The sequence below is a fragment of the Glandiceps talaboti genome, chromosome 14 (genome assembly GCF_964340395.1).
Source record: "Glandiceps talaboti chromosome 14, keGlaTala1.1, whole genome shotgun sequence".
In the NCBI taxonomy this organism is placed as follows: Eukaryota; Metazoa; Hemichordata; class Enteropneusta; family Spengelidae; genus Glandiceps; species Glandiceps talaboti.
Genome location: NC_135562.1, coordinates 19,338,252 through 19,365,625, shown reverse-complemented (window position 1 = coordinate 19,365,625; position 27,374 = coordinate 19,338,252). Strand labels below are relative to the sequence as shown.

Below are 27,374 nucleotides of genomic sequence, written 5' to 3'. Positions count from 1 at the left end.
GGTCGTCCCTTAGAGAGGAACGTACGCGTGTTTGCACTCCCATGTATCTGTTGTTGTGTGTGAGAGCATGAATGATGAGAAGATGATCGTTCATGGTCAAACCAGCTGGCTGGTCTTGGAAAATAGGTGCTTATTTTGAATGATCTCAAATTTCATTTACAGTTCTTAATTTTCTGTATATCTTTTCATTGCAGGTACCTTTGAAAGTCCATGAATAATTATATTAAAATATGCATTATTTTGATATCAACATATATAGCAACACTGGCATTGCAACATAAAATTCAAATATGAAAGGGTCACTAATTACATGTCAAAGTCGTTCAATTAACAAGATTAAAACATAGTGCTCCCATTGGAGTTTTTACATCAGACCACTATTATGGGCTAGGTTATGAAAGATGCACTAGGGCAACTGAAACATGTTTTGTTTGGTACAATAACTTACTTGTGATATTGTACACGGTGAAAAGTATCGCATCATCAACTGCACATGAGGATAAATGTATTTCTTGTAGCTCTATACACCATATACAAAATCAAATCGATATTTCAAGCTACTTATGGATAATATCGACTACTGATTAACATGTACAATGTCTAAATGTTGGTATTTAACAATTTTGAGTGAATATATATTGTGGTTGTCTGATCGAAAAATGATACTCCAGTTACAATATTAGTAAAGTTCTAATCTGGTGACACATTCAAAAGCGAGCTTTCACCCCACAAGATTTAAACTTGTCACTACACTACCTCCAGATAATATTGTAATTGACCACTAATTAACAGATACAATGTATTTTTATAAATTATCGCGCAATATTTAGTAAATATATCTTGGTTATTTGATGAAAAAATATCCCAGTTGCAGCTAGTGCAGGTTTAATGAAAGGCTATGAATTTGTTTTTGTATATGTTGCCAAATTGCCAACTTTTTTATGTTCAAATCCCACATTACAAGTCACGTGACAATACATTATGTTAATAGCTAGGTTTTATTATTTCACATTATTTAAAGTATTATTTTATAGCTTAACTTTTTATCACTGCTTTCGTTAAGGTCTGTAGTAAAAGTGATGGGAATTTATACAGTTCCCTCTTAAACACTTGACTGTGCTTTTCTTTTCAAGTAGTGAATTATATGTATGTATACGTAGCTGTCAGTGTTTGTGTTTGTATTCTATTAAACTGCCTTTTAAACCAGATGATGGTGTGGTTATACGTCACAGTGCACGTAGGTAGGAAGGGAGTATAAGCTAGGCCGGAGTGGTTTCCATCACCGGTACCTCTAATGATAACACAACTTGTGTCCATTTAATTATGTTATGCGGTTTTTCCCTTATTTTAATTAGATTAACAAATCGTAATATTATTGTTGTATTATTTAACCCCCACTTTATTAATTTTTTGCTCCTTTTTTGAAAAAATAATGTTTGAAAAGGAAATAATGAAACTTAAAATTTTAGTTTTTGAAGTGTCGGTGTCATTACCCCAACGATGGTGAGATTTTGCACTCAAGTGAATTGACGAGATTGAAGTAAGAACTTTAAAATTATAGTAATCCATAACACAGCGATTGTAGTTTCTGCCATTTCTCATATTTCTACATGTATTATATGTTGTGACTTGTACTTCTGTAACTGAATATACAGTTTATAACAATAATAATGGAAGAATGACATGTAGCATTTCTTAAATGATATTCCAAGTTGGTGTCAACTGTTTTATTTCAACAACTTGGAGGTTTATTAGGGGAATATTAGTATATACTGTAGATCCCAGCAAAATGAATGTTGTTGTGGTACATGGTCCACTGTCCTTTCAAACATTGTGTCTAAGTGAAATACAAATGCCAATTTGGCATTTAAATGTCAATGCAGCAATTGATGTTTTTAGAAATATTTTCCCCCATTTAGTTTTTCTGTACCCACCAAGGAAACAGTCTGACTATCTGAAAGAAACCTCTGCGATTTATTTCAGATGCACAGAACTAGTTTTTAAACTCTCCAATTTAAGGGAACATGTTAGAAATGTGTCTGTTGTTTCTAAGAATTTTATTTTAGTTAGATAACTTACTTCCATCTTTCATTGCAAAAGGTAACTGTATGTTTTAAAGTCATAGAAGGTCTTGGTATATTAAAGATAGAATTTTATACTATTGGAATAGCTTTGAAAGAAACAAGTATTTGTATATGTGTAAGTTTACTATGGTGGATAGAATGGGTATCAATAATGTTTATATAACTTTTGATAATAATAAAAATATTTTAGATCACCATTATATGTAATTATATCATTTCTTTCATATTGATACTTTGAATAAAGCGAAGCAGATAGTGGTACAGGTTGTATGTATGTATGTATGTATGTATGTATGTATGTATGTATGTATGTATGTATGTATGTATGTATGTATGTATGTATGTATGTATGTATGTGTGTGTGTGTGTGTGTGTGTGTGTATGTATGTATGTATGTATGTATGTATGTATGTATGTATGTATGTATGTACATGTATGTATGCATGCATGCATGTGTGTATGTATGTATGTATGTATGTATGTGTGTATGTATGTATGTATGTATGTATGTATGTATGTATGTATGTATGTATGTATGTATGTATGTATGCATGCATGTATGTATGTATGTATGTATGTATGTATGTATGTATGTATGTATGTATGTATACTATATTTTATATATCCCATTCATCCTTTGACACTGGATAAATATCAAAACACATGCAAGACATACAATATTGTACAATGATTAAAATTTATAATAGTTGCGATAATCTTGGAAAATTGAAAAAAAAAATATATAAAAATTACGACTACTTTGACAATTGGAAACATCTATGTTAACTTTTTAAAATGTTGCAGCGGACGAGGCAAATGATCTACAGTTATCTATACATCGTTCTTGGCCCGGATATCAACAGACAATGACCTAACACATGGCTTGTTATAATGCAGTGGGTGGGAAGGGGTCTTGAAGCTGCAACTGGGAAGTTTTTTAAAACTGTTTTGTTATATATAATGACATAATCATAATAGTGTACAATAATGAATCACGTATGTGTGGGTAAACACATTCGTGTAGTGTCGCTGTTACCATAACAAGGTACAAGAAAGTAAATCAAATTGATGTTGGGGTCCGCACCCAAAAATCAAGGCTCCAACGCAATCACGAAGTCAACGTATTGCTGTAGTACTTTAATATTATGTCTTATCGATAAAATAGACACCTTGGTATCACTTCGCCCACCTCTTTGATTTATTCATATCACAACGGTTCATATGGGTTCACACTGACGCTGGGAAACCTATAGACCATGCTGGCATCTTCTCGATTTAAAGAAGATATTGCGACTGATCGACTTTTAACAGCTACTGCAATGCCATATCACCTGCAAACTTGACTTGAATGAAGACTTCATTTGAACACGTACGTAATTAATGCGTCCGTGTACATTGAAAAAAAAATAGGAGAAAGAACAAAGCTTTGTTGACCACGGTACGTATTTCAACCGGCTAATCACGATATATCATTGACGAAAATCATCACATTAGTTTAATCTTGAATTATAGCTGACTAAAACTTATAAAGTTGGATATATCCTACTCTATGACATTAACTTAAATTCCTTACTATAAAATGTGAATGTTATCGTGTAAGCCATGAAACAAATTAACGTACACATGGTCTATGCATGTTTGAGAAACGATACAGGTGGACACGGATGGACGGAAGGACACATTGGCTCCAACATAGTATGTAGCTCCCCTCCCCTCCCCTCCCCCTCGAGATTCGCCCTTTGTGAGTGAAAAGAGTAGGTTGACTGTATTTAGTCAAAATCCAACACTAGACCACCATATTAACCACCATACTTTCTCATGATCATGCATGTACACTGTATTGTAGATCATCTACCCGAATCATCCACCTCGATCTACTTTACCCTAAACGTTAATATTACATGTAGTTGTTGTGAAAAAAGGGCAACAATAAATTATCAGAAACCAATATATTGACAACATTCATAGGATTTAATATCACGTTGCAATGACGTCCTTGACTCCTCGGTCGCTCAGAGCCCTCGTTGTAATAATTTCCGCCTATAGCTAGTTGTATTATTTTTGCTGTGACTTTTAGAATTGATTATGTTTTTCCAAAAATATTCAACAGATCTAGACAATCAATGAAACATGATTGTGTCAATACTGCAGGGAGACGATAGCTCTCCGATTGCGATTTATCTAGAACTACTTGTTCTTTTATTATCCGGTCACCGTCTCAGCTTATGTGTTTGTCATGAGTACAATGTGTGATAAACTTAGATACAGTAATCAGTAAAACTCCTGGGCTCTTGAAATTAGTATTCCCTTACATCAACTTTCCAGTTATTAGTGTAAATGCAAACTGCAATTTATTTTATTCGTAATTAATAAATTATAGTGAGTTTTTAAAATGTAAATGAAATAGTAACTTCATCGTTTATAATTTAACACTTATTTATGGTTACATACCCTTCGGCCCTGATCCCACCCTCAGACATAAAATACAATAGTTACATGTCTAAAGTATACCCTGAATGGCGAGGTATAATATTCATTTTTTACCATACTATATCCTCACACGATATAGTTGTGTTATCTTCATTAAGTCCTATTATTGATATTTCATTCACAGCCTCACGAGCCGTTGTACACATTTCGAACACATCTCGAAATCAAAAGCGTCCATGTCTCGAGTCTGTGATGTACGCCGTGACGGGACGCCCTCACACATCGGTAAAGAGGAGGCCGATACAACACGACGTATCTTACCATGTCTCTGGCCGGATGCCCCAAAATTCATAGTTGGTATTTTTAATCATTCTGCTTTGGGGGACAAGAATTTGTCCAACACGCTCCAATAGGACATCTGACATACAGCTTAGAGCGCATTCAGTATTTACAGGGGGGCGGAGGAAATCACACATGGTCTGTTAAGTAAAATATGACCCTCCCCCATTCTCCATTTTGTAAAAAGTGACCACCTCCTTTGTCCCATTTTGTAAAACATGACCCTTCCCATGACGACTGCATATACTGAAAGTTAATCAATATTCCCATTATATGTATACATACAAATTAAATAATTTTGACTGTATTAGAAAGCAATATTTGTACATATAAAGTGACAAACAATAAAAGACTGGCTAGTTACCTTTCTCTTATAATCATAAACCATCTAGTTAGTATCTAAAACGTGCTTTCCATGTTGTGCATACTCTGTCTGATCTGGTCACTTGTAAAAGTTCCCTGATATCATTGTCATCATCATCACCTTCACTTTCAGTATTGCCATTATCAGTGTCACTCTAATCTGACTCACTGTTACTACTAGTACTAGTCCGTACATGTATCACTGTCCACAGGGACGTGTATTATTGCTTAGATTTCCGTTTTCTTAGGAAAATATCATACGAATCTTGCTGCTACAAATGTATCGATCTATAGTACTACGTATATTATATATATCTCTTTCCCTATACAGGTAGGAATATATATTCAAAAGGTTGTTATATTTAGTCTGTAGACCTGGAAAACAACAATCTATGCAATATTACACGCCCCTGTGTCACTGTCTGTGTTCTCTATGGCATTCAAAACTAAATCATCATCATCACCACCACCACCACCACCACCACCACCACCACCACCACCACCACCACCACCACCACCACCACCACCACCACCACCACCACCACCACCACCACCACCACCACCACAACAACAACAACAACAACAACAACAACAACATTCACGGACAGAGTGAGTGATAAGGTGAAATGATACACCCAGCAAAATGCATCGTTTTATTAAACAATTTTCTTACAATATATATGTATTTTTATTTTTGTATTTTGGCATGTAAAGTACTCGTCAAAGTAAATGTCGAGTGTTCGTCTCACTTTAAAATCTCAAAACACACAAACCAATTGACAATAATTGAATCTTCAATTTGGTCACAAAACTACGGATTGTAAAATGTTACCCTCCCCCAAATATTATAATGCAAAATATGACCCTCCCCAAAGAACAGGTTTGTAAAATGTGACCCCCCCCCCCATCCTCCGCCCCTTGTAAATACTGAAGTTCCCATAATGCAGTGCGTTACCAACCCTTTAATTAACTGACCATGACCAAAACGTAGCTCGTCTCTCCACAATCCAGTCATCCTGTGTGTAGTGTACAAAATATTCACAAATCGGTCAACCTTAAGGTGGGAATAACGCCTGACATACACTTCTCTCACAGTCCTCGGAGCTTCGCAGCTAAAAGGGTTGCTTTGTATGTACCGATCTACCACATATATTAAATTGTACTCGAATGTCCATGTACTGTGTGCCCTCATCGACCACATAGGGCTAACCATTCGTTGATGTGTTAGTGCGAAGCCTCGGTTAGCCCTAAGTGGTCGATGAGGGCGCACAGTTATTGAGTACATCACAGTACATGACAGTACTGGACATACATACAAAACAACTCTTTTAGCGGTGCGAATGTCAAGGCCTGACCTAAACCGCTTCCATGACCAAAGTCGCCAAAGGTCGATTTCGACCATCTATGGGTTATAAATGTCTGCTGGCAGCATCCTACAATCAGCTGGCATGTTTGCTAAATTGAACGAGGTCACACGAAATGATTCCCAACTTTATGTAGTTGGCATTAAAAGCACACAACAGTCGCATGGAACGTTACCTCACCGTTTGTGACGGCGTTAAGAAAACTGCGCATGGTTACAGAAGGCAGGTACTAAAAGAACTCTGACTCTGAGTCCTATATGAGGGGCTCATGTTAATAACTCTCTTCCGGGCATTTACTCTGGTGCTCGCGTACTACTCTGACACGTACCGTACCGTGTATGTCACTGTGCAGTTCTCGTACTCGTACAAGGTAATTTTTAACACGTACGTGTCAGTCAGTATAAGATATGTCATATCTCGATCATTAGACCAAATACAAAGATTTTCGATACCTACAATATTCTAGATACAATAGTCGAGAAAGCAATTTTGTAAAACATAAAAACGGGCGACGATTTAAAATGTATCTTTACTATGAGGCTGGGTGCCTTTGTTCTTTTGCTTGCGCATTCCTGATTGGTCCTTCAGGACGAAGCCGCTCAATTTTGAAGTACTAATATACTAACCCCGGTACCAACCGTGCAGTAAATATTACTTATCAAACCCTGGTTGTAACCGATCCAGATTAATTAACGTCATTCTGCACTCTCATCCCAATTTCCCAATTCTAACATGGAAACTATACTGTACACTGCCAACACCTGCCAACTATGTGGAAATTATGTTGCTGTAACATGAAATATACTGTTTGGATTAGGCTTATGCATACAATGTACTCACTCTCCTCTCCATTGGTTTCACCATCAAGACATCATACTCTAACGGCAATAACGAAAGGTATAGTACATAGTTACTGTGTATACATACATACATACATACATACATACATACATACATACATACATACATACATAGTTATTACATACATACATACATACATACATACATACATACACACACACACACACACACACACACACACACACACACACACACACATATATATATATATTAACTTTGTCTTGTATGTGTTGGGGTTGTTACTCAATTCTGACACTCCTATAGCAAACTCCTGCAACATGTTTAGACGAGGACAATATGTCAGAAGAGTTTCGACTTTTACTCCGTCGTCTGCAAGCACAGACTCAAGGTAGTCGGTAAACTGTTTAAACGAAAAGGGTCAAAGATTAACAATTATGCAAATTTTAATCTAATTTTAAACCGTTAGCGTATTGAATATAACCCGGAAAGTCAGACTGTCGGGAAGTTCCCTTCAATAAGCTACATTTTTGTAGTCATGAGAAATTAGTTTGAGAATTATTCCACAATGGCGCTTGTGCATGCATTAAGGTCCTTCAGCACTGAGTACCGTGAACAGTTCCGACAGTCAATCACTGCTTGTCTTCCATAGATTGGAATATACAGACGTTGACTGAACATCTCTCAGTTTGTAAGCATGGTAAAATGTCATATTGTCAAAAAAAAGTGTGGAGGCGATACCGATTAGGCCTAAAAATTGTTTGGTTCCGGCTACCCATTCCCACCTAGTTTTTCACGCCGACTCTAAATATATTCGAGAAAAAATAATAAAATCGCGAAAATTGTGAAGTTTCGCAAGAAATAGTGGATGCGGAAACTGACATCAACTTAAAAAGACAGTATAAAACTGTTCTTCCAATCTGTAATGGCTGTACATCTGATGAGAAGAAACCAATAACACATGTACAGAGACCATATGGAAAACAATGGAAAACGTATTAAACTACCTGAACTAGACACCCACATAATTATGATATATATATATATATATATCAGCAGTTGTCTGATGATCGCACAATGCGTGAAACTCCAAGTTACAACCAAGAAAGAGTTCCAGTACTACCAAAACTATTGCGTTCTGCCCACAGGCATTTGTTTCCCGAGTTATGTCTCAGAATATTTCTATCAGATTACGATATAATGTCTATAATATCGTTAATATTGACGTACATATATATACGAAAGGGGTAAAATTACACTTGTTTCTGTGATCGCGCAGGTTCACTCACTGCGAAAGAAGACACGTCGGGGGGGGGGGGGCTGAACTTTGACAGTTGAATGGTTGGTGGTGCGTGAGTAGATCATAGTAGCGGCCTTACATTGTAGTTTATTTCACTGAATCAACAACAATGTGAAATGATAGACAGGAGATATCACTCAACCCACATGTGGCTCATATCATTACTAGTAGGGACATACCGGTTTAGGGACACAAGAATTAGGAAGACAAGAATAATAATTTCATTGTATAATAATTCAAATGTACCAAATGAAACATTTTATTTGCTATCATTCTGTCAGCATTGATTGTGTTATTGTATTTATTCATAAAGGAGTTTCGAATGATTTATAGTAGAACCCCTTTCATGAAATGAAGTCATCCAAATGACGCACAAACTTCATGTTATCCCACAAAAGTTCGGGACAAAAGTTACCAAGTTTGTCCACTGGGCAAGTGAATAACAAAGGTTTCATCATTTTTGCCAACCTCAGTTACTTCCATGATAGCAATCATTGACTGTCATCTTGTAACATCATTGGGGTGAGATCAATAATTCAATACAGGATAAAAAAAAAACTAAGTTCTTTAACTCTAGGGTAGGGGGGGGGGTGGTGGTGAGGGGTTGAGCCATTTTAGTTCTCATCCTACATCCATTAAGTTTACTTCTACTAATGGATGCTTTGTACCCCTAATACTTATTTAAAAATGTCAAATTGAGAAACGGAAGAATTTTTTCTATCGTAAATGCATGTCAATAAAATAAAGTAAAGTGTCAACAAAATAATTTTTTTTTATAATTCACTACATACTGGCTTTATATACATAGCACTACGTACTACTACATACTAATTTGAAATTGGATTTTGCGGTTTGAAGCAGTGTTCAATTTTGAGGCCTAGTTTTTTATCCTACATTGAACTGTTGACCTAGCCCCTTACGTTGGCGAATGTTTAATTTTCAGATGTCACGATTTGTAAAACTGCCGGAAATCAACACAAGTCAAGCATTTGCCCAACGTCCTACAAAATATGTTAAATAGAATGAAAATAAGCACTTCCAAATATCATGAGTATGGTTGATCCGCATATCCGTGATCGATTCCCGAATCAGTCTGATGGGTTGATCAACCATATTTGGAAGTGATCATTTACATATATTACCATATCAAATATATATCGTCATGATTGTGACATGGGTGTCAAATGTCGGATTTGTATACAACACATTGTGCGGTGTCCATGTACGTACTCTGATATTCACAACTTACTTATACAAGGTAAGAAAATTTCACAATGTCATGTATCCTTTGATCGTTACGTTAAAATCACTTGTACTTTATGTTGTTAATATTTAACAGATGCCGTACGTTCAATGTAATCTCCTAAACCTGATTGCATGTTATATCTTGAAAACTTTCTGTGGTGGTTATAGTCGCGACTTACAGGAATGTGGCCGAAATGTGGTAGCTGCCATACATCCTGTACTTGTAGCTAGTCCAGTTCCCAGAGTTGTTTTGCTGTGACCGTGGGTAGAGGGTCTATGCTGTGACGGAAGCGATTCTGGATTTTTCTGCAAAATTACACCTTACTTGCCAAAAATTACGGAGCCTTCGAGACGCAAGAAATGTTCAGAGGTACCCCAATACCGTCAAAATCGGTAAAAGTAACAACGCACGCATGATGTAGACGATCGATTTGTGCTCTTCTGTACATAAGGCCAGAAAAAAAAAAGCTGTTCAACGGGCAACATAGCCCGACACATTGGGTAGGTAGGTCGATTTTTTTTTACAAAGGATGTAAAAACAAACCACATGTAATGATGGCAAAACATTTGAAGTTGTACTTATTCATTCATTTTGATTTTATCTCTTGCAATTTGTCTATGGCAATTGATTTCCATCAGCTCTAGTTAGGAAATGTGCACAATTTACGGTTAAACAAATTTTGTAGCTCCTCTCAAAATATGTTAAGACCTGCTAAATGAAACTCCAGAATTATTTTAGCCACTCCTTCTGTCACCTACACTATAGAGGAGATATAAAATTATATATGGTAGCACAGGTACAATGATGCATTAAAAATAAGTGATAATCAGCTACAATAACAGTCCAAATGATATTACTTGACAAAGGATGTGCATTTCACATGGATACTTGTAAGGAGATGTCTCATAATTAGCTCTGACCTATGAAGGGAGGTATTTAGTCAGCCACCTTCCATCTTGTTTCGGGAGAAAGACAATTATTACTGTGATTGCTACTGATTGGAAGGATACATCCTCAAAAATGCAAACTTTTTTGAAAATAAGACAATATAGGAGGCCATTTAGAGGCATAAAATATCGAACAAAAAACATAATTTAAGTCTTACAAAGCTTGAATGTGGATTTAAAATACCAGAATTAAGAGACAATTATGACATGCAGTACATTTTATCTGGCTATGAAGTGTATTTTGTTGTGGCAAAGCTGAAAGATATTTTGCAGATGTGGTAAATGACTTCTCCTGAACTTTAATTTGATTCCAAAAAAATCATGAATAAAGAAAGAGTAAAACATTTGAAGACTTTCAGACTATCAGACTTTTGATGGCCCAATGACTGCCCTTCCCATGGTCATAAAGTTTTGCTCATTTCGTTTAGTGAATATTGGATATGCAACAGTTTAATTTTATCTCAATTCATGCTTGTATGCATCATCAGAGCCAAGTAAACCACTGATAGTACATAATTTGGAATTGACTCAAATGTATATTGTTACATGTACTATTCAGAAAATATAAAGAAATTCCCTTAAATTTTGAAACAAAGTGTGCATTTCACTGACATGCAAAGCCAGCATGAGGATATTTTGCCCATCACCAAAAAAAAGAAAAAAAATTGAAATGCCAAAAATATGGGTAGGTAGAACAGCTTTTTTTTTTCTGGCCTAATGAGTGTTTTTTTTTTTTTTAATGAATGGCGAGCAGACCACATTTACTTTATGTTAGAAAACACATGATTGGTTGAATTTCTATAATTATTTGTGTCTTGACTAATCAGAACATCAGACATTCAGACTCATTTTACACATTCAGGACGCCAAGGTCCAAAAAGTGGCTTAAAACAGGAGTTACATGTACCTTAGCTTACACGGTTTGAAGTACAATTTTTGACATCATGTGCATATATGTTTGGGGAGACGGGCAACTCATTGATCATATGACCTTTCCCATCAAAGGTCAAGGTCATAGTGAAAATTTTTTTTCTATGTTTTTATTAATCCTCTGGCGGAAAGTTTTATATAACAAACATCAGGCATAGTTGTTATTGCTGAAAATCAGTCATAAAAATAGCAAATGATATAGTCTTTCAGGAAAAATACAGTAAAAGCCTATTTGGAGGTACTTTATTACAAAATCCTGTTACCAAGACAACTTATATTAGGATCTGCAATTGTGAAAAATACAACAATACTGAAGGTCTCAAGGTCCCCACCCTAAGTGCTATAGATTTGACCAAAGTGTCTGTACATGGGTTTTAGGGGATGGGCAACTCAATAAACACATGATCTTTTGATCCAAGGTCAAGGTCATAGCCAAAATTCAAGGTCATGGTAATTGTTTAGTTTTTATCAATAAATCACCGAAACATTACAATAATTACAATTAAAAGATAATGTTATATGCTACAAAAAGGTCATAATAGAAAGATTATAACAAAAATATATTGGAAGTTGCTTTGAAATTAATTACTCAAATGAAATTACCAGGTCAACAAAATGATGTTAGCTCATCAACAGATTTGATATCTTGAATAATTCTGGAATATTTTAATGCTGTATATCTTGGTTTCTGGAAGAGCTATGAGTATGATGCAATTGTCCTTAAATTGGTTTTCAGGGATGGGCTACACATTGGTTACGTGATATTTTACGTATAAGGTCAAAGTCAAACCTGAGGGCAGGCATTTCAAGGGGGGGGGGGGATTCATACAGTACTATGAAAATATTAAGTACTGACATACCACTGCTGAGGAAGGTCCATCATGAATCCTATCAGATATCGTTGTAAACGGCTACAAAGTCAACATAGAAGAGGAATCACAACCAAACTTGAAATTAATCACCCAGTATGGGTAAATAAAGAGACAAATATATCTCAGAAATGACTTATTACTGCAAGGGAAGAAATCTACTAAACACAACAGACAGAATTATCAAAATTTTTCAAAGATATTTGCTTGGTGGAACAAAACAAAACAAAATTAATAATAATAATAATAATAATAATAATAATAATAATAATAATAATAATAATAATACAATAGAATAATATATAACTTTATTGTCCATTTGCATAAATTGCATTGGAAATTGGCTTTCCACATGCACTCATAAAAAGAGGTGAATAAATTTGAAAACTAAAGATTGGAAAGAAAACAATAATTGAATAAAACATTGGAAGGAAAATGCAAGTGAAATATAAAAGCAAGAGATAAAATTAAAGTAACACATCAAACGATTTAAAATACACATGATGCTAAAGATACAAATGCAGAGACAAATAACATGAAACTAAAACAAATGGTAAAAGATCCTAGAAATGCAAATCGCAGATGGATAAAAGCTGTTTCTAAAACGTTCTGATTTTGTTTTGATACTCCTGTACCACCTACCTGAGGGTAACAGTTCAAAAAATGTATATGCTGGATGACTGGAGTCCTTAATAATGGATGTATCTTCGCGAATGGATCTGGAATCATTTGATACATTGATTGTAAGGATGGTGATTCTGTACCAATGATTCTCTGTGCTGTCCGGACGACTCTCTCAAGTGCAACAACTCATCGTTAATGGTGATGTTTTTAAACCAGGCTCTAGGACAGTGTGGTCAAAATGGCACCATTTTCGTTTTTTACATAATTATGTATCTCGACTTTAGTCCTGTGGTTACAAACTTTTGTAAGTAAGTATCGGGCATGAAATATACATTGAGCTTAAATATACACTGAGCTTGAGTCAAATGTAGGATCCTGACTGCAATTTACATAACCACTCAAGTTACGTCAAATTAGTTAATCTCAAGTCTAAACAATCTGTACTAACCAATCCCATATTTTCCTAATTGACCAATCAAATGAAGATCAAATGAAGATCAATATCAAATTCTAGCCAATATGCATGGAATGTAGGAAAACCTCCATTTCTGTGTGATCTGTAGGTTTTTGTTAGATGTCAATAAAGTAGGAGTAGCTATCTTTATAGTACTAGGCATCATTCCCTTTCAGAACCCCTTTCTAGACAATTCCCTTACCCCATAGTAAGCTGACCCTGAATATGCTTTTGCTACAAAATTTATGACAGACTATATAATTTGCTATCTGATTTGTTAACTGATGTCTGCAGTAGTTTATAGCAAAAAATGTGGGTGTTTCAATAAAAGTGAAAAATTGAGGTAAACCTTGTAATTAGACTATGACATTGACCTTGGCAAGGATCATGTGATAAGTGTGTTGCCCATCCCCTAAGACCAATATATAGATACTTGCATCATATCTGGAGCACTTCGGTACGCTGCGATATTCAGTACCTTCATATTTTAGTAATCTTGATACCAGTTGTCTTAGTAACAGAAGTTTGTAATAAAAGCAGCTCAGTATATGCCTTTGTTGTATTTTTCCTGAGACTATATAATTTGCTATTTTCTGAGCGATTTTCATCTGTAAAGATCATGTCTGATGTTAGCAATAGAAAAGATTCCGACGGTATTCTAATAATTACAAAAATTTAAGATGACCTTGAATTTTGACAATGACCTTGACCTTGGATCGAAAGGATCATGTAATCAGTGAATTGCTTTCCCCAAAACCCTAAATACAAACACTTACCTCATGTCAATAGCACTTTCAGGTTAGTATATTAACATTTTGGTATAACTGGGGATATTGACAGCAGTTGTCTTGGTAACAGCTTTTCCTACAAAACAACTTCATATATACTTTGTTCACGTTTTTCTGAAAGATTGTATGTTTGGCCATTTTCTGACCGACTTTACCAGTCATATCTGATGAAAGTATACAGAAACGTTTCAATGAATGTTTCGATAAAAGTGTAACAAATTAAGTTGACCTTGAATTTTGACTATGACCCTGACCTTGAATCGAAAAGGCCAATGTAATCATTGAGTTCCCTGTCCCCTAAAATATATATAAACATACTTTAATCATGATTATATCATTTCTGGGTCGCAAGATATGATGTTTTTAATGTTTTAGCATCCTTCAAAATAATGTCAATGTTACCATGGAAACCATCTCCTGTGAGTTTGCGCAAGAGAATCCAGAGGGGCAGCATCAGTTTTCTGAAGGCCCAGATGTTACTCTAACCAAACATACTGCCAAAATTTGTACTTCAAGCCGGGCAATTTTTTTTTCACAATTGCTGCCTTGGCGCCCTGACTACATGTAATAATCACTGTTGTAAAGGTTACTTTTCGAAGTTATTGAAACTTTTAATGTGTTTGAGACAGTTCCACATCGTATTTATAAGTATGTGGCGATATTTAGAAGGTGGCAATGAGCTTCTGAAGAAGAAGCTGGAACAGACACAGTGTTTTTTAAAGAGTGGTATTAAAGGTAGTAATGTTACCCGTTTCCTCGATCAATTTACTGGCGTTCCATGCGGGAGTGCAAAACAATGGAAAATATGTGAAATACTTTGAAAATGGCATTTTAACTTATAAGGAAGGCAAGTAAGCTTTGTAAAATATCTTCAGTATGATAGTATTTCTTATGAAAAAACAGTAAAAAAACCAAAAAAACAATGCATAGTCTGATTGTTTTCGCAATAGATAGTCAAACGAGTTAGAACAGTGGGGAAAGAGAGGACTGTGATCTTGAGATTGCAGATAATGTATGAGATTTAATGATTCATTCACACACATTATCTACAATCTATGTACATGTATATGTTGTATTTGTATGGAAAGAATACATTCAGTGAATAACCACATAGATTATGTGAGAATGAATATAATGTCCATAGTCTCAGGATTCATTATAAGTTACAAATGAAAATTTCTACTCACTGAGTCAAAATATTACTTCCAAGGATGTGAATCTAAAATTGGCTTCCAAGTTATTTTTTGACTCTATGAGTGAAAATTGTAAGAACAGATTATATTATCATATCGAAGTTCAAAATCATTTGATTTGTTTAAAGTGTGTGTGTGTGTGTGTGTGTGTGTGGGGGGGGGGGGTTAATGTAGATACAGGTCGTGAACAGGAAGTGCAGAGTATGGTCCAGTAGTTTTCCATAAGGACCAGCAGCTTTTGCTAACTGTTGGTCTTTATGACCAGTAGTTATTTTCCCTTAATAATTTCATTCACCAGTGGAGAAACACAAAAATAAACCTCCCTACTTCAGTGAAGACAACTGCAGAGCCATTATCATGAACAAGCAAATGACATCTGCCCCACATGTTGCTCTCATGTACTAAATAAAAAGAACAGTAACTGTCATAAATAGTAGACTGAGTGACAGGTTTGTTGAGAATAAAAAAAATCCATGTTGTCGTCCCGACCAGAAACCATTTTTTTTGGCCCAAGTGGGTATTATACTGACTACAAGACTAGTGTAGCTGCTGGTTAATAGCTGGAGCCTGTTCTTTACACTCATTAGATTGACATCAACGTTGTACTTCAATCGCTGAACTTCTTCTCGAACAATAATACCTTTTTTCCTTTTTAATTCGAGTACATGAAAATATAATAGACAAGAGACGTTGCCAAGACGAACACACAAGAGTCAAAATTTAAACGGCAACATGTTTTAATTTTAGCTCATTCAACTGGGACCAGTGAGTGCACATGCTTATTTCTTATTTTTTTATTGTTGATATTTTGCGTTTTAAAACGTATGTACCTGTAAAAACTATTTTCTTGATATTGCAGGCAAGAATGAAAACCTATTTCATTATTATGCACTTTATCACCCTGTTATATATAATACTGTCATGTGTGTCTACTGGGTATGGCTTTCAGTGTCCTCAAGACGGTGAGTACTGACTAGAAAGTTACAACACATATTGCATATCTGTGTGAGACTATAGGACATGTGCCACACTTCTAATATTATTATGTCTGTCAGTTTCAAAATAAATCACACATGCATGCATTTACTATAGAGAAATATATATATATATATGCATTGTCTAGATTTCATAATCCAACTGAAGACTATATTGAGTCACATGTCAGTAAATTGTAACCTTCTGTCAAACTAACCTAGTTCAAAACTTGTGTACGAAACTCATTCTAGTATTTAACTAATATCATATATGTTGCTATGACAAAACTTCAGATACTGATAATATTTTAGATCAGAGAAATACTTAATTTGAAAAGACATGGGTGTTTATGAGACTGTGTTTGTGTTATATATTAGCCTGTCATTTATAATTAACTTTAGGGGTTGCTGTTTTGGAGCTGAACATGAATTTTCTCAAACTGACACCCCTTGCCCCTAGCTCTGATTATCAAGACAAAGTGGCACCTCCAGTAAAGACCACATTTTCCAAAATGACACCCCTATCCCCACCCCATGCATATTGTTAACATCTGACTTTGTGTAGTAAAGTATACTGGGTCGTCTAATTTGTGTCACTGCTAAGCACCATATGAATATGACTGAATACCGTTATTCTGTTATTTAAGAGCTAGATGAGATTACCTTTTAGTAAAATTTTTTGTTTTCTGTGTACAATCATGTTTATACATCTAGAATCTATGGAATATGTCATATCCCCATGAGATCTCAGTACCATGGGAGAATATAATTACTAGCAGTTAATACAACTCTTTCTATAAAAAATTTGTCTTTACAAATGCAAATGTTGACAAAAAGCAACATAAAGTAATTTCTGATAATGTTACCCATGGTACATACACATGTTTCTGGTATTATTCACCGCAGTAAAACATGCTTTAACAAAAATGTGCAGCATCAAATACAACTCTCTATTTAGTTGTACATTGTTTTCAATGTTTTTATGACATGTTAAGTACATATAACTGCATGTTTAGATTGTCAATGCTTCAGCTACAATTTCATTCAAAATAAGTTTTTATCTTGAGGATGACAAATTGATTAAAACACAGCCAGTTCATACCTCAGTTAAAATTGCTGTGTTCATTGATCAATACCCCTGTGGTGAATTTAATGAACTTTCGGGATCTAAACCTGTTACCCTAGGTTAATTTAATACACAAATACATGGCACATGCATATGTGGAAAATATGTCAAGGGGAAGGGTCACAACAATCCACCAATCCTGGAGTGGAAAATTTTGACAAATTACAATTGTTCAGGAGTCATTTCAATGTATTAAAATGACACTTGTCGTTTTCCAAAATGAGACCCCACCCCTCCCCACTTCAAGCAGTGTTTTCCAAAATGACACCCCCCCCCCAACTTCAAGTGGTGTTTTCTAAAATGATCTCCCCACCAAAAACACCAGACCCCAGTCAGTTAAAACTGTGCAGCCCACAGTACATCTACCTGAGTCTCTCTAGTACATAGACCTGTTAACGTGGTTCCTAAACCTTGCAAGTAATCAAAAAGCCCTGTGGCATGAACAGCAATTTCCATTGGTGACAACATTTAAAAAAATAAATAGTCCTTTATTAACTTGTCATGAAGTAAACACTTTCTTACTCAAACCTGGAGTATTCATATCACGTGTCAGTTCTATAACTATCACATTTACCAAAAATTCAAATAATTCATTTTAAGTTGGTTTTGTCTCAATTTGGTTAGAGGGACATCATTTGTGTATAGCGGAGTTTACACTTTGGGTGGGGTGGGGGGGGGGGAGGTGATAATTTATGGAAATACATGTATGTATATTAGTCATCCTACTTAATAAATCATTTACTGATAAAACTCAAACCAATGAACAACATAGTGTATTCATGCAATTAATTAGGAAGCAATATTTGAATACATGAAAGTAGAATTTGTTCAATGAAGAGTCTGTAGTAGATGCAGCATCCCTTATAAAAATGAAGTAATGAGGAAATAGTGCCACAGAATTTTCCACTTATAAAATAAAAAGCTGTGCAGAAAGCACTGTGCAGGAACCATGCCACTAACAGCACATAGCAACCTGCACATGTACTATAATAATCCTGTGCAGATACTGTACAGCAATGTCCATGGTATAATGTGTGGCATTGTGCAGCACTACATGCAGCTACCTACACATGTGCAGCAAACTGTGAAGGAAGGTTGAGACTTTGAACCATGTGGCTAATTACACAGCTGTGATGCACAGACTCAGTCTGCTCTGTGCATGCAGTTATACCTACATGCACATGTGCAGCAAAAGTGCAGAAAAGTATACTGTGTAGGAACCTTGCACTTAATTGCAGCTAATGAAGTTGTGAGTGAATAAACATACAAACAAACAAACAAACAAACTCACATTGGAAGTGTGCAGGACTGATAGCCTAGCACTGCAGTACCTCGTGACATTTACACCTATAATTTTGCTTTAATTTTGAATGAGTGAACTGGGAAATCATAAACACGGCTAAATATGTAGTGAGAAACTTTGATTAAACTATACTTAGAATGCTAGAATATGATTTTTAAAGGCATCAAAGTAATGCATTTAGATATTACATGTTGCAAAGCGTACAGTTTAATTAAAGTTCTAAGTGTAGTTTCACCTCAGTAAAAATCCTTATATACTCATTTACTAGCTTGTGCCATTTTGATATCCAGATCATGGAAAATGCTTTTATGAACAGTTTATCGAGACTAATTCTGCCTCAGTGTTTAAAATATTGTCAGAAAAATGATAATGATTGTAATAACTTATTGTTCTACTTGTCATAAAATTTTCTTGCAACTTAATTTTACATAAAATGACTCATGAATGTACAGAAAAGAAATGGCTGTGACCAGTCTCTTGACTCGACAGCTAGACTAGTGATTGAATTTTGGAAAACGTATCTAAGTTGTAACCCATCATTATTATCAGATAGAAGTAAAATTGTAAAATAGAAAACAATAATAGAGTGTTCAATGCATTAATAGTCCAAAATTCCAGATTCTTTACTGTATACTGAAACTTTTCTAAGTTTAGTAACTTTTCTACACGTAAAATGCTGCCTTGTTTATGTATTAATGCCATTGTATTATTGTTTCCAGGGTCACTTTGTTACAGTTCTGGGGGAAATAAATATACAGTGGAAGAAAACACTGATGTAAATTCTATCAAAGGAACAAATCTTTTTTTGAAGATTCCTTCTGTTGATCCTCATGCTGATATTTGTTTATTCTTTACAGGTGAGAAATGTAATTACTTGTATCAAACTTGTATCAAACTAATGGTGTTCTTAAATAACTAGTAATTCCTGTAACCTGGTGACCAAACAGCTAAACATGATTTATTATTTTGAAAGAGGGCAAATTTGGTTTATTGGGATTTCTTGACAGGGATATGTTGCAAGCCTGCTATCACAACTCTGTGGAACTGACAAGGCTTTCCCATCAGTTCACAGGCTATCCTGGAGTCACAAGGCCCAGCAACAAATAGCACCTGTGGGCTCTTAAATGTGTGAATATAATTATCCCAGACTGTATGGGTCAGTTTTCCAGGAGTCCCCATATTCGCACTCGTCTTAATTGTGAGCAATACATGGCTGAGTGATACAGCCAATACCATGGAGTTTGTAGATACACTCACTTAGGTTTGCGTCACTCACAGAAAATCCCATATGTTTATTGAACATACCACGGTAGTGAATTCATGAATTCACAAGATGTCTCCCCCCCCCCCATTAAGACATATTGAACTTTGACCTTGACCTTCAAGGTCAGTTATCAAATGCAAGCCATTTCTTGCATTTCTAGTACTATATTTATTTATTGCTACCAATTACTTTTAAATCAGTCTGCTATTCAGTCACATAGAAGTAAAGTATTTGAAGGGGTTGCCTTCTATGAAGACTTGTTTACTTTGATATTGAATGAATACATACACTATAGAAATGAAGATTGTTTTGATATTTTGTCAACTTTTCAGATGCAAGGTCAAAATCACGTATCATTCGCAAAAGCAATCACTCAGGAAGAGACCAAAATGACAGGCTGCAGTTATCTTTTGAAGTTGACAAAAGTGGGAACCATGGACTTATGATACAAAATTTGAGTACAGTTCATGAAGGACGGTATCAATTTTGGATGAATTCAGCAGTTCCGTATTTTGTATCTGACAACATTTTAACTGTATTAGAATCTGCAGGTAAGAACTATGAAAATCATACCCTTTTGTGTTCTATCATAATTTGCATACAAGGGGTAGATTTGTCAATTTTAACAGGACATTATTAAAAAAGTGTCTTCTTTATTGCAACAGAAAGTGATGTACCTTTTTCTGAAGAAGTATGGGATTAATTGATTATTTATTACATGCGAATAAAAATACAATGTATGCTGTGCTCTGGCTTGCAACAATGTAACACTCAATCATGAAATCTCTTTAATTTTGAAACAGATTTCGACTTCAAATTTATATTGATTTCCCTTTTCAAGGGATTGTCTTCTATTGCTGGTCAATATACATGTAGATTGTCTAGGATGGCTTAAAATATCAGTTTCACTGACTTGAGAAGTGCACAAACATGTACAATTAAATGCTATACAAACATTCTTTGCAAATGTAGGTAAACCTGTAAGTCTACAGCAATTCAATTTTGTACTGATCATTGACTGTAGTATAGACTATTGGAATTCAAACTGAGGATTATTAATTTTGCATGTGTATTTAAATTTTACTTTCTTAGCCAATCCCTTCTTGATATGATTGCTCATTACACAGATGTTTCCGAACAACTTGCCAGGGGAAGGACCAAACGAGGATCTTGCTTTATAATTCCCCTACATGTGACAAATGCACCTGATATTTCATGGAGTCAGGATGATCACTCCATGCCAAGATTTTCTCTTACAATCAATGATGGGAAAATTCAAAGTGGAGAATGCGCAGAAAGTCATATTGACGAACTTAATGTTATCCCAACATTCGATGAAGAAAAACTATTTATCACCTACAACTCGACTCGTATGACTGACTCTGGCATATATACATTAACAGGGATGTCAACATATGAACAATATAATTTTATTGTTGAAGAAGGTACGTATTCATATGATTTCATTATGAAATTTATAGTATGTTGAAGAAGGTACGTATTCGTACGATTTCATTATGAAATTTATAGTATGTTGCAAATTTATGAATGAAAGCAGGTGTCATGGGATAAATAATTTAACAAGTAAACTTGTAAAAATGTTGAACTTGATATATATTTGTACATTGATCAAAGAATAGACATTACAAGATCTTATAGTAGGTTTTGATACAACATTTGCAGAAAATGACACGGTTTGGATGGAAGCAGACCCATTGCCCCTCGTCATTTTGCCCCCTGGCCATTTTGCTCCAGCCTTTTGCTCCTCTCCCCTCTCAGCTGAATAGAAAGTACATTTTTTAGGAAGTGATCAGTTTTTATGGCTAGGGGTGGGTCGGTGACTTTTGTTCGTGCTGTACTTAAAAATAGTGACCCCCTCCAATTCATCCATAAAACAATCCAATCCCCCTCCCCCTCCCGACAAACAAACAAACAAACAAACAAACAAACACAATGACCCTCCCCCACCCATCTGTTGACTAGAAACATTCTTTTTATTCTTGCAAAAGACACTATTCTCAAAGCATAATACTGCACACTGCATAGTTAATTTTACATGTTACATTTTCAGTAATAATTTTAAGTGCATCTGGTAAATTGCTAACCAAAATCCATTGCTTCACATGTATAACGCTCTTTAGATAGGAACTTTATGAGAAATATGATTGTCGGTTCACAGACATACAAAATATTCATGGTTTAGTAACCAAAAGTTCTAGGATATCTCTTAGATTGAGTGAACTATTACCATAGATTAATTCAACTAATTATATAAAGTACAATATTATAAATGGAGTTAATATACTTGTAAACCCATGTCAATAACTGTCACACATAATAATGTACTTGCATCATATAATGAATTGTTTGCATCATATAAAGATATGTTTGCATCATATAGTCGATATATTGTTTTCTTTACTAAGACTTAAGACAGCTGTGGCTTACCACACATTTACACACATTGACTAGGGTAGCTTGCACTTCTCAAGGCACTTGTTTGTCCTGTTTATAATTGTTTAGTTTAATCATATTAAGTTTAGACTCACATATAATTTTTAGTGGCAATTATGAAATGCATGACTGGCATTTCAAATTAAGAAAATAAACAAAATAAATCATTGTTACAGCAAAATACCATAAAATGTTATCAAATAACCAATTACCTATTAATATTTACTGAGAATCCAGTGCATATAGTCTGTTGTAAACCTAGCACTGTCCAGGATACTTCTGAGATAGAACTGGCAAACTGAATTGAAGATTGGCCAAGTCAGCTATTATATTTTGGGTCTTGAAGATATCTCAATTTACAGCGAGTATTATGATTATGTGCAATAAAAGAAATATAGTTATTAAAGTTAGATGGAAGCTTATTGTTTAGTGAATCATGCCTACTTGAAACTCATGTTGTTTATATATGTGAAGTATATGAATTAGTTTGAATAGGGGATTTGTGCATCATATTTTATAACTACCATTTATGACCCAAATAATTTTTTGTACAAGTAAAATAAGTGTGCTTCTGGTAAACCTCATATATTTTTTTCTTTTACTATAGGCAGCCCATTACCCAGTGAACACCCTGAACAAGAGGATGTCACCTCTAAAACAGGTAGGTGTGAAAAGACATGGTATGCAACTTGTAAGTATTTTTTGTCATTTTTGTTAAAAAATTGTTACATATATTTTACAATTCACGTATCACTTAACTAAAAACAGCAGCCACTTTCAAAACTCCTACTGTAGTCTAATATATAAAGAATAAATACAGACATAACTTTATTTATATGGTATGAGAATATATGTATCACAGCAGTGGGAGTTTTGCCAGTGAGTACCAGTAACAAGTGACAGTAGAGGGTAAAATATAGGTAACCTTTTATTTGGGAATAAAAAATGATGAAAACGATACTTACAAGTTGTAGCTCATAGTGGTTTCTGATATTTGAATTTGTGGTAGATAAGCCAATTTTAATAGTTTATCAAACTTTTGACATATTGCTCATAATTTCAACATTCTTTGTTTATCTCCACAGTCATACCAACTCTTAGTACAGATGTACTGACAGGACTCAAAGACCACTTTATCAACTTAAAATGTCCATTTGATGAACCATCAAATCATGGCACAGATCATGTAATAACGTGGGAATTTACTCCTGACAATAAAGGCACAGCTGAGTTGATCTACAGAAGTGAAAGTGGTGTGGCACCGGGTGTATTTTTTGACCGAGTCCATGTAACAACATTACAGACCAGTGCAGAGTTAACCATCCAACATTTGAAAACCAGTGATTCTGGCATTTACATTTGCAGAGTAAATTTCTATCTTGCCAAGCAACACCAAGTTGTCAGTACCCAACTCAGGATCCACAGTAAGTACTGGTATTAGTATAAAGAGTAAAAGATTTTATTTATCCACTTCTTAAGTCTTTCAATGCTCCAGGGGAATTGACCAATTCGTATGTACATTGTATATTGCCACGAGCTGATCGATACACACGACCACCAATCAGTGATCTTTGTTATAAAATTCTCATACTGTTGAAATGAGTTTTGTGCAGTAAGTTCATTGCAAACAAAGTTCAAATTGTCAAAGGTTGATCTTGTGTGCATATATACTCCAGCATGCCAACCACCATTACCACCATGTTACTATGATGTACAATTTCCCAATAACCTGTGGCATATTTCTATGGTTTGTATGGGGCACTGAAAGAGCTAGATCAGTATATATCCATTACATCACAGTTAATACAAATCCATTAATCATCCTTATTCCTAGATAGCGGTATATATATGTACCTTACGAGTTATGCTGTGCAAATCCCTGTCACCAAGGTTGTCTAACTTATAAATCCCTCATTAACTGGTGTATGCAGATACATAATCATCAAAAGCCCTCAGCATGATTAAATACCTATTAAGGAAATTATTCTGTTGCTACAGTTTTAATGGTTTGCAAGAAAACATTGTCATGTTATGATATCCAAATACAACTGACGACATCGAAGCAGTGACAATCTGAACCTGTTACAAACAGGAAAAGTAAACAACTCAGGAATTCATAAACACCTACAGCATGTTATAAGTACAGAGACTATATTTATAGGCCACACAAAGTAATAACTTAGTTGGACGTCACTTTGGAGTTGCAAAACCAAGAAGGGAGGGTGGTTTACAAAACAAACTAATTATATATTCAAAAAATATGCAAATTAGGTATCCAATTTCAAAATGAAGAATTAACTACAAATTTTGACCATGATGAATACTTCTTTACTCATAATGTATTACAAAAATGTGGCATAGCAATAAAAACAAATATTATGACTCAGAATCTATCTACTTGGCACATATTACAGTCAAGTGTGTTTATTATCACTGATTTCCATGGAATACCAAAGTGGCAATCAGCAGCACAGTTCAAAGTCTCAATTAGGGACCGGTCAAGTTCTCCAGCCTGGGGGGGGGGAGGATTCTTAAATCAGGCTGGCAAAAACTCACTGACACCCCCCCCCCCCCCCCCCCCCCCTTAGATAATAGACAGGTATTTTTTTATCGTGACTCAGTGTGGACTGCGTGACTGTCTTGTATCTACTTTATAAGATCCCGGGTTAGCACTATCATAATTATAATTATTGACTACACAGGGTGAATATATTCCAAAAGGAGTTTAATAGCTAGCATCTTGACAATGAAAGGTAGGCTTGAGAAGGGAATATATACATCTCTTATGGAGGGTCCTAGGAGTCTCCCCCTAAAAGCCCAGGAGGTTTTTTACTCTGAAAAGTTAATTTTATGACTATTCACTGACAGATATTTTCAGAAAATAATTTCCAAGCTTTACAAGAGAACACCAACATGTAAAAAGCAACTACATTGGGCTGAAATATTTTTGAAATATAGTTTGATAGCATCTTGACAGTAAGAGGTAGGGGGAAAAGCTTCAGACTGGGATGTGTACACCTCATGTGTGCGTGTGTGTGTGTGGTGGTGGTGGTGGTGGTGGTGGTGGTGGGGGGGGGGGGGGGTCCTAGGGGGTCTCCCCCTTGAAGCCCTGGAGGTTTTTTATTCTGAAAAGTCAATTTTGAGATTATTCAGACCCTTTCAGACAATAATTTCCAAGCTTTACAGGACAGCATCAACATGTAAAAAGCAAAAACAGAGTTGAAATACTTTTGAAATATATTTTGATAGCATCTTGACAGTACGAGGAGAAGATCAGAGCTGGAGACTGGGATATGTCCACCTCATATGGGATGTCTGAGGGGGTCTCCCTCTAGAAGCTGTGGAGGATTTTTACTCCTAAAGCCAATTTATATTTAGGCTATTCAGACCCTTTCAAGGAATAACTTAATCCATACTTTACAAGGCAGCACCATCAAGTATCAGAAACTATTCTTTATAACTTACATAGGGTTGAAGTATGTTCTTAAAAGGTTAAATAGCATCATCATATACATGTAGTAAAGGTCAGCACATCTAATGGTAGTATCATTGGTAGGGGAGATTTGGAGTTTAAGGCAATTTTAGACTACCTATATAGGCAAACATTTCACATCTTTAAACGACAATATAATCTCAAATTAGAATAGGGTGAAATTATTTAAGAAAAGTTAATACCATTATGACAGTAAAAAGGTTGTTGGTGCATCTGATTGTTGGTTGAATGTATGAGTGACCTCTGGGGGTGAGGGAGTCCTTGAGGTTTTCCCCCTGGCAGATCTGCAGTTTTTTGCTTCTATTAAGGCAATGTTTGTTTAGGTTATTCACAGCCTTTGAGGTAATATTTCCAAGCTTTGAAAAGCTAATGTATATGGAAGTTAAATTTAAATGAGTTTCCCATGTCATATAAAAATGGGCCCCATAACATTGGTATAGGGGCATTAATATTGCATGTATAGTGAAGTCACCGGTATGTTAGAGAACTTTAGGTGGTCATACCTAGTGTATAATAGAAACTGGAATCTGATGAGATGTGGTGATTTGTAGTGTCAATAACATTTAGTGTCCAAAATAGAAAGTGTATTGACCCCTTGACAAGTTCCTACTGATGAGTAGAACAATCTAGATTGACTTCTTTTATAAACTATCTTAGAAGATTACCATTACGGAACCATCAAGTTCACTTTTGCCCCAAACTGCAATATAAGTGAAGCATTGATTGTGAAACAGCCAAACATTTACATGACATGTTCTGTAACTAGTGTGGTAGCTTGGTAATATATGTATATGTATATTTATAGTTATGTTTGATCTAATAAGTAATATTAAAGAATTCATGTACCACATTTCAGACAAGGCTATATGCCATTGTAGAAAAGGATTTTTTTCTTCGATCACAATCCAAAACACAATGACCCTTTTATCCACAATTTTCAAAACAGCATGTCCCACCTACTGCCAATTTCAAAAACAGGGTTGACCCACCTACTGCCAATTTCAAAAACA

General features: G+C 35.2%; 1 protein-coding gene and 1 long non-coding RNA gene across 2 annotated transcripts; both read left to right on the top strand.

The window, feature by feature from the left end:
- Window positions 1-9,843: 9,843 nt before the first annotated feature.
- Window positions 9,844-21,120, top strand: LOC144445387 (uncharacterized). Its single transcript, XM_078134925.1, has 5 exons — window positions 9,844-9,957; window positions 16,610-16,712; window positions 19,873-20,010; window positions 20,750-20,968; window positions 21,083-21,120. The coding sequence occupies exons 1-5, from the start codon at window positions 9,862-9,864 to the stop codon at window positions 21,118-21,120; spliced, it is 594 nt and encodes a 197-aa protein (XP_077991051.1). The 5' UTR covers window positions 9,844-9,861.
- Window positions 21,121-21,779: 659 nt separating this feature from the next.
- LOC144445579 (uncharacterized) lies at window positions 21,780-24,006 on the top strand. Its single transcript, XR_013481917.1, has 3 exons — window positions 21,780-21,862; window positions 23,479-23,532; window positions 23,957-24,006. It is a non-coding gene; the product is annotated as an uncharacterized LOC144445579 (long non-coding RNA).
- The last annotated feature ends 3,368 nt before the right edge of the window (window positions 24,007-27,374 follow it).

Coding starts and splice junctions, on each gene's coding strand:
- LOC144445387 (XM_078134925.1), top strand. CDS start 9,862: ATGATTGTGACATGGGTGTCAAATGTCGGATTTGTATACAACACATTG. Junction 16,713..19,872: donor CTTTCAGTGTCCTCAAGACG/GTGAGTACTGAC, acceptor TATTGTTTCCAG/GGTCACTTTGTTACAGTTCT. Junction 20,011..20,749: donor TATTTGTTTATTCTTTACAG/GTGAGAAATGTA, acceptor TCAACTTTTCAG/ATGCAAGGTCAAAATCACGT.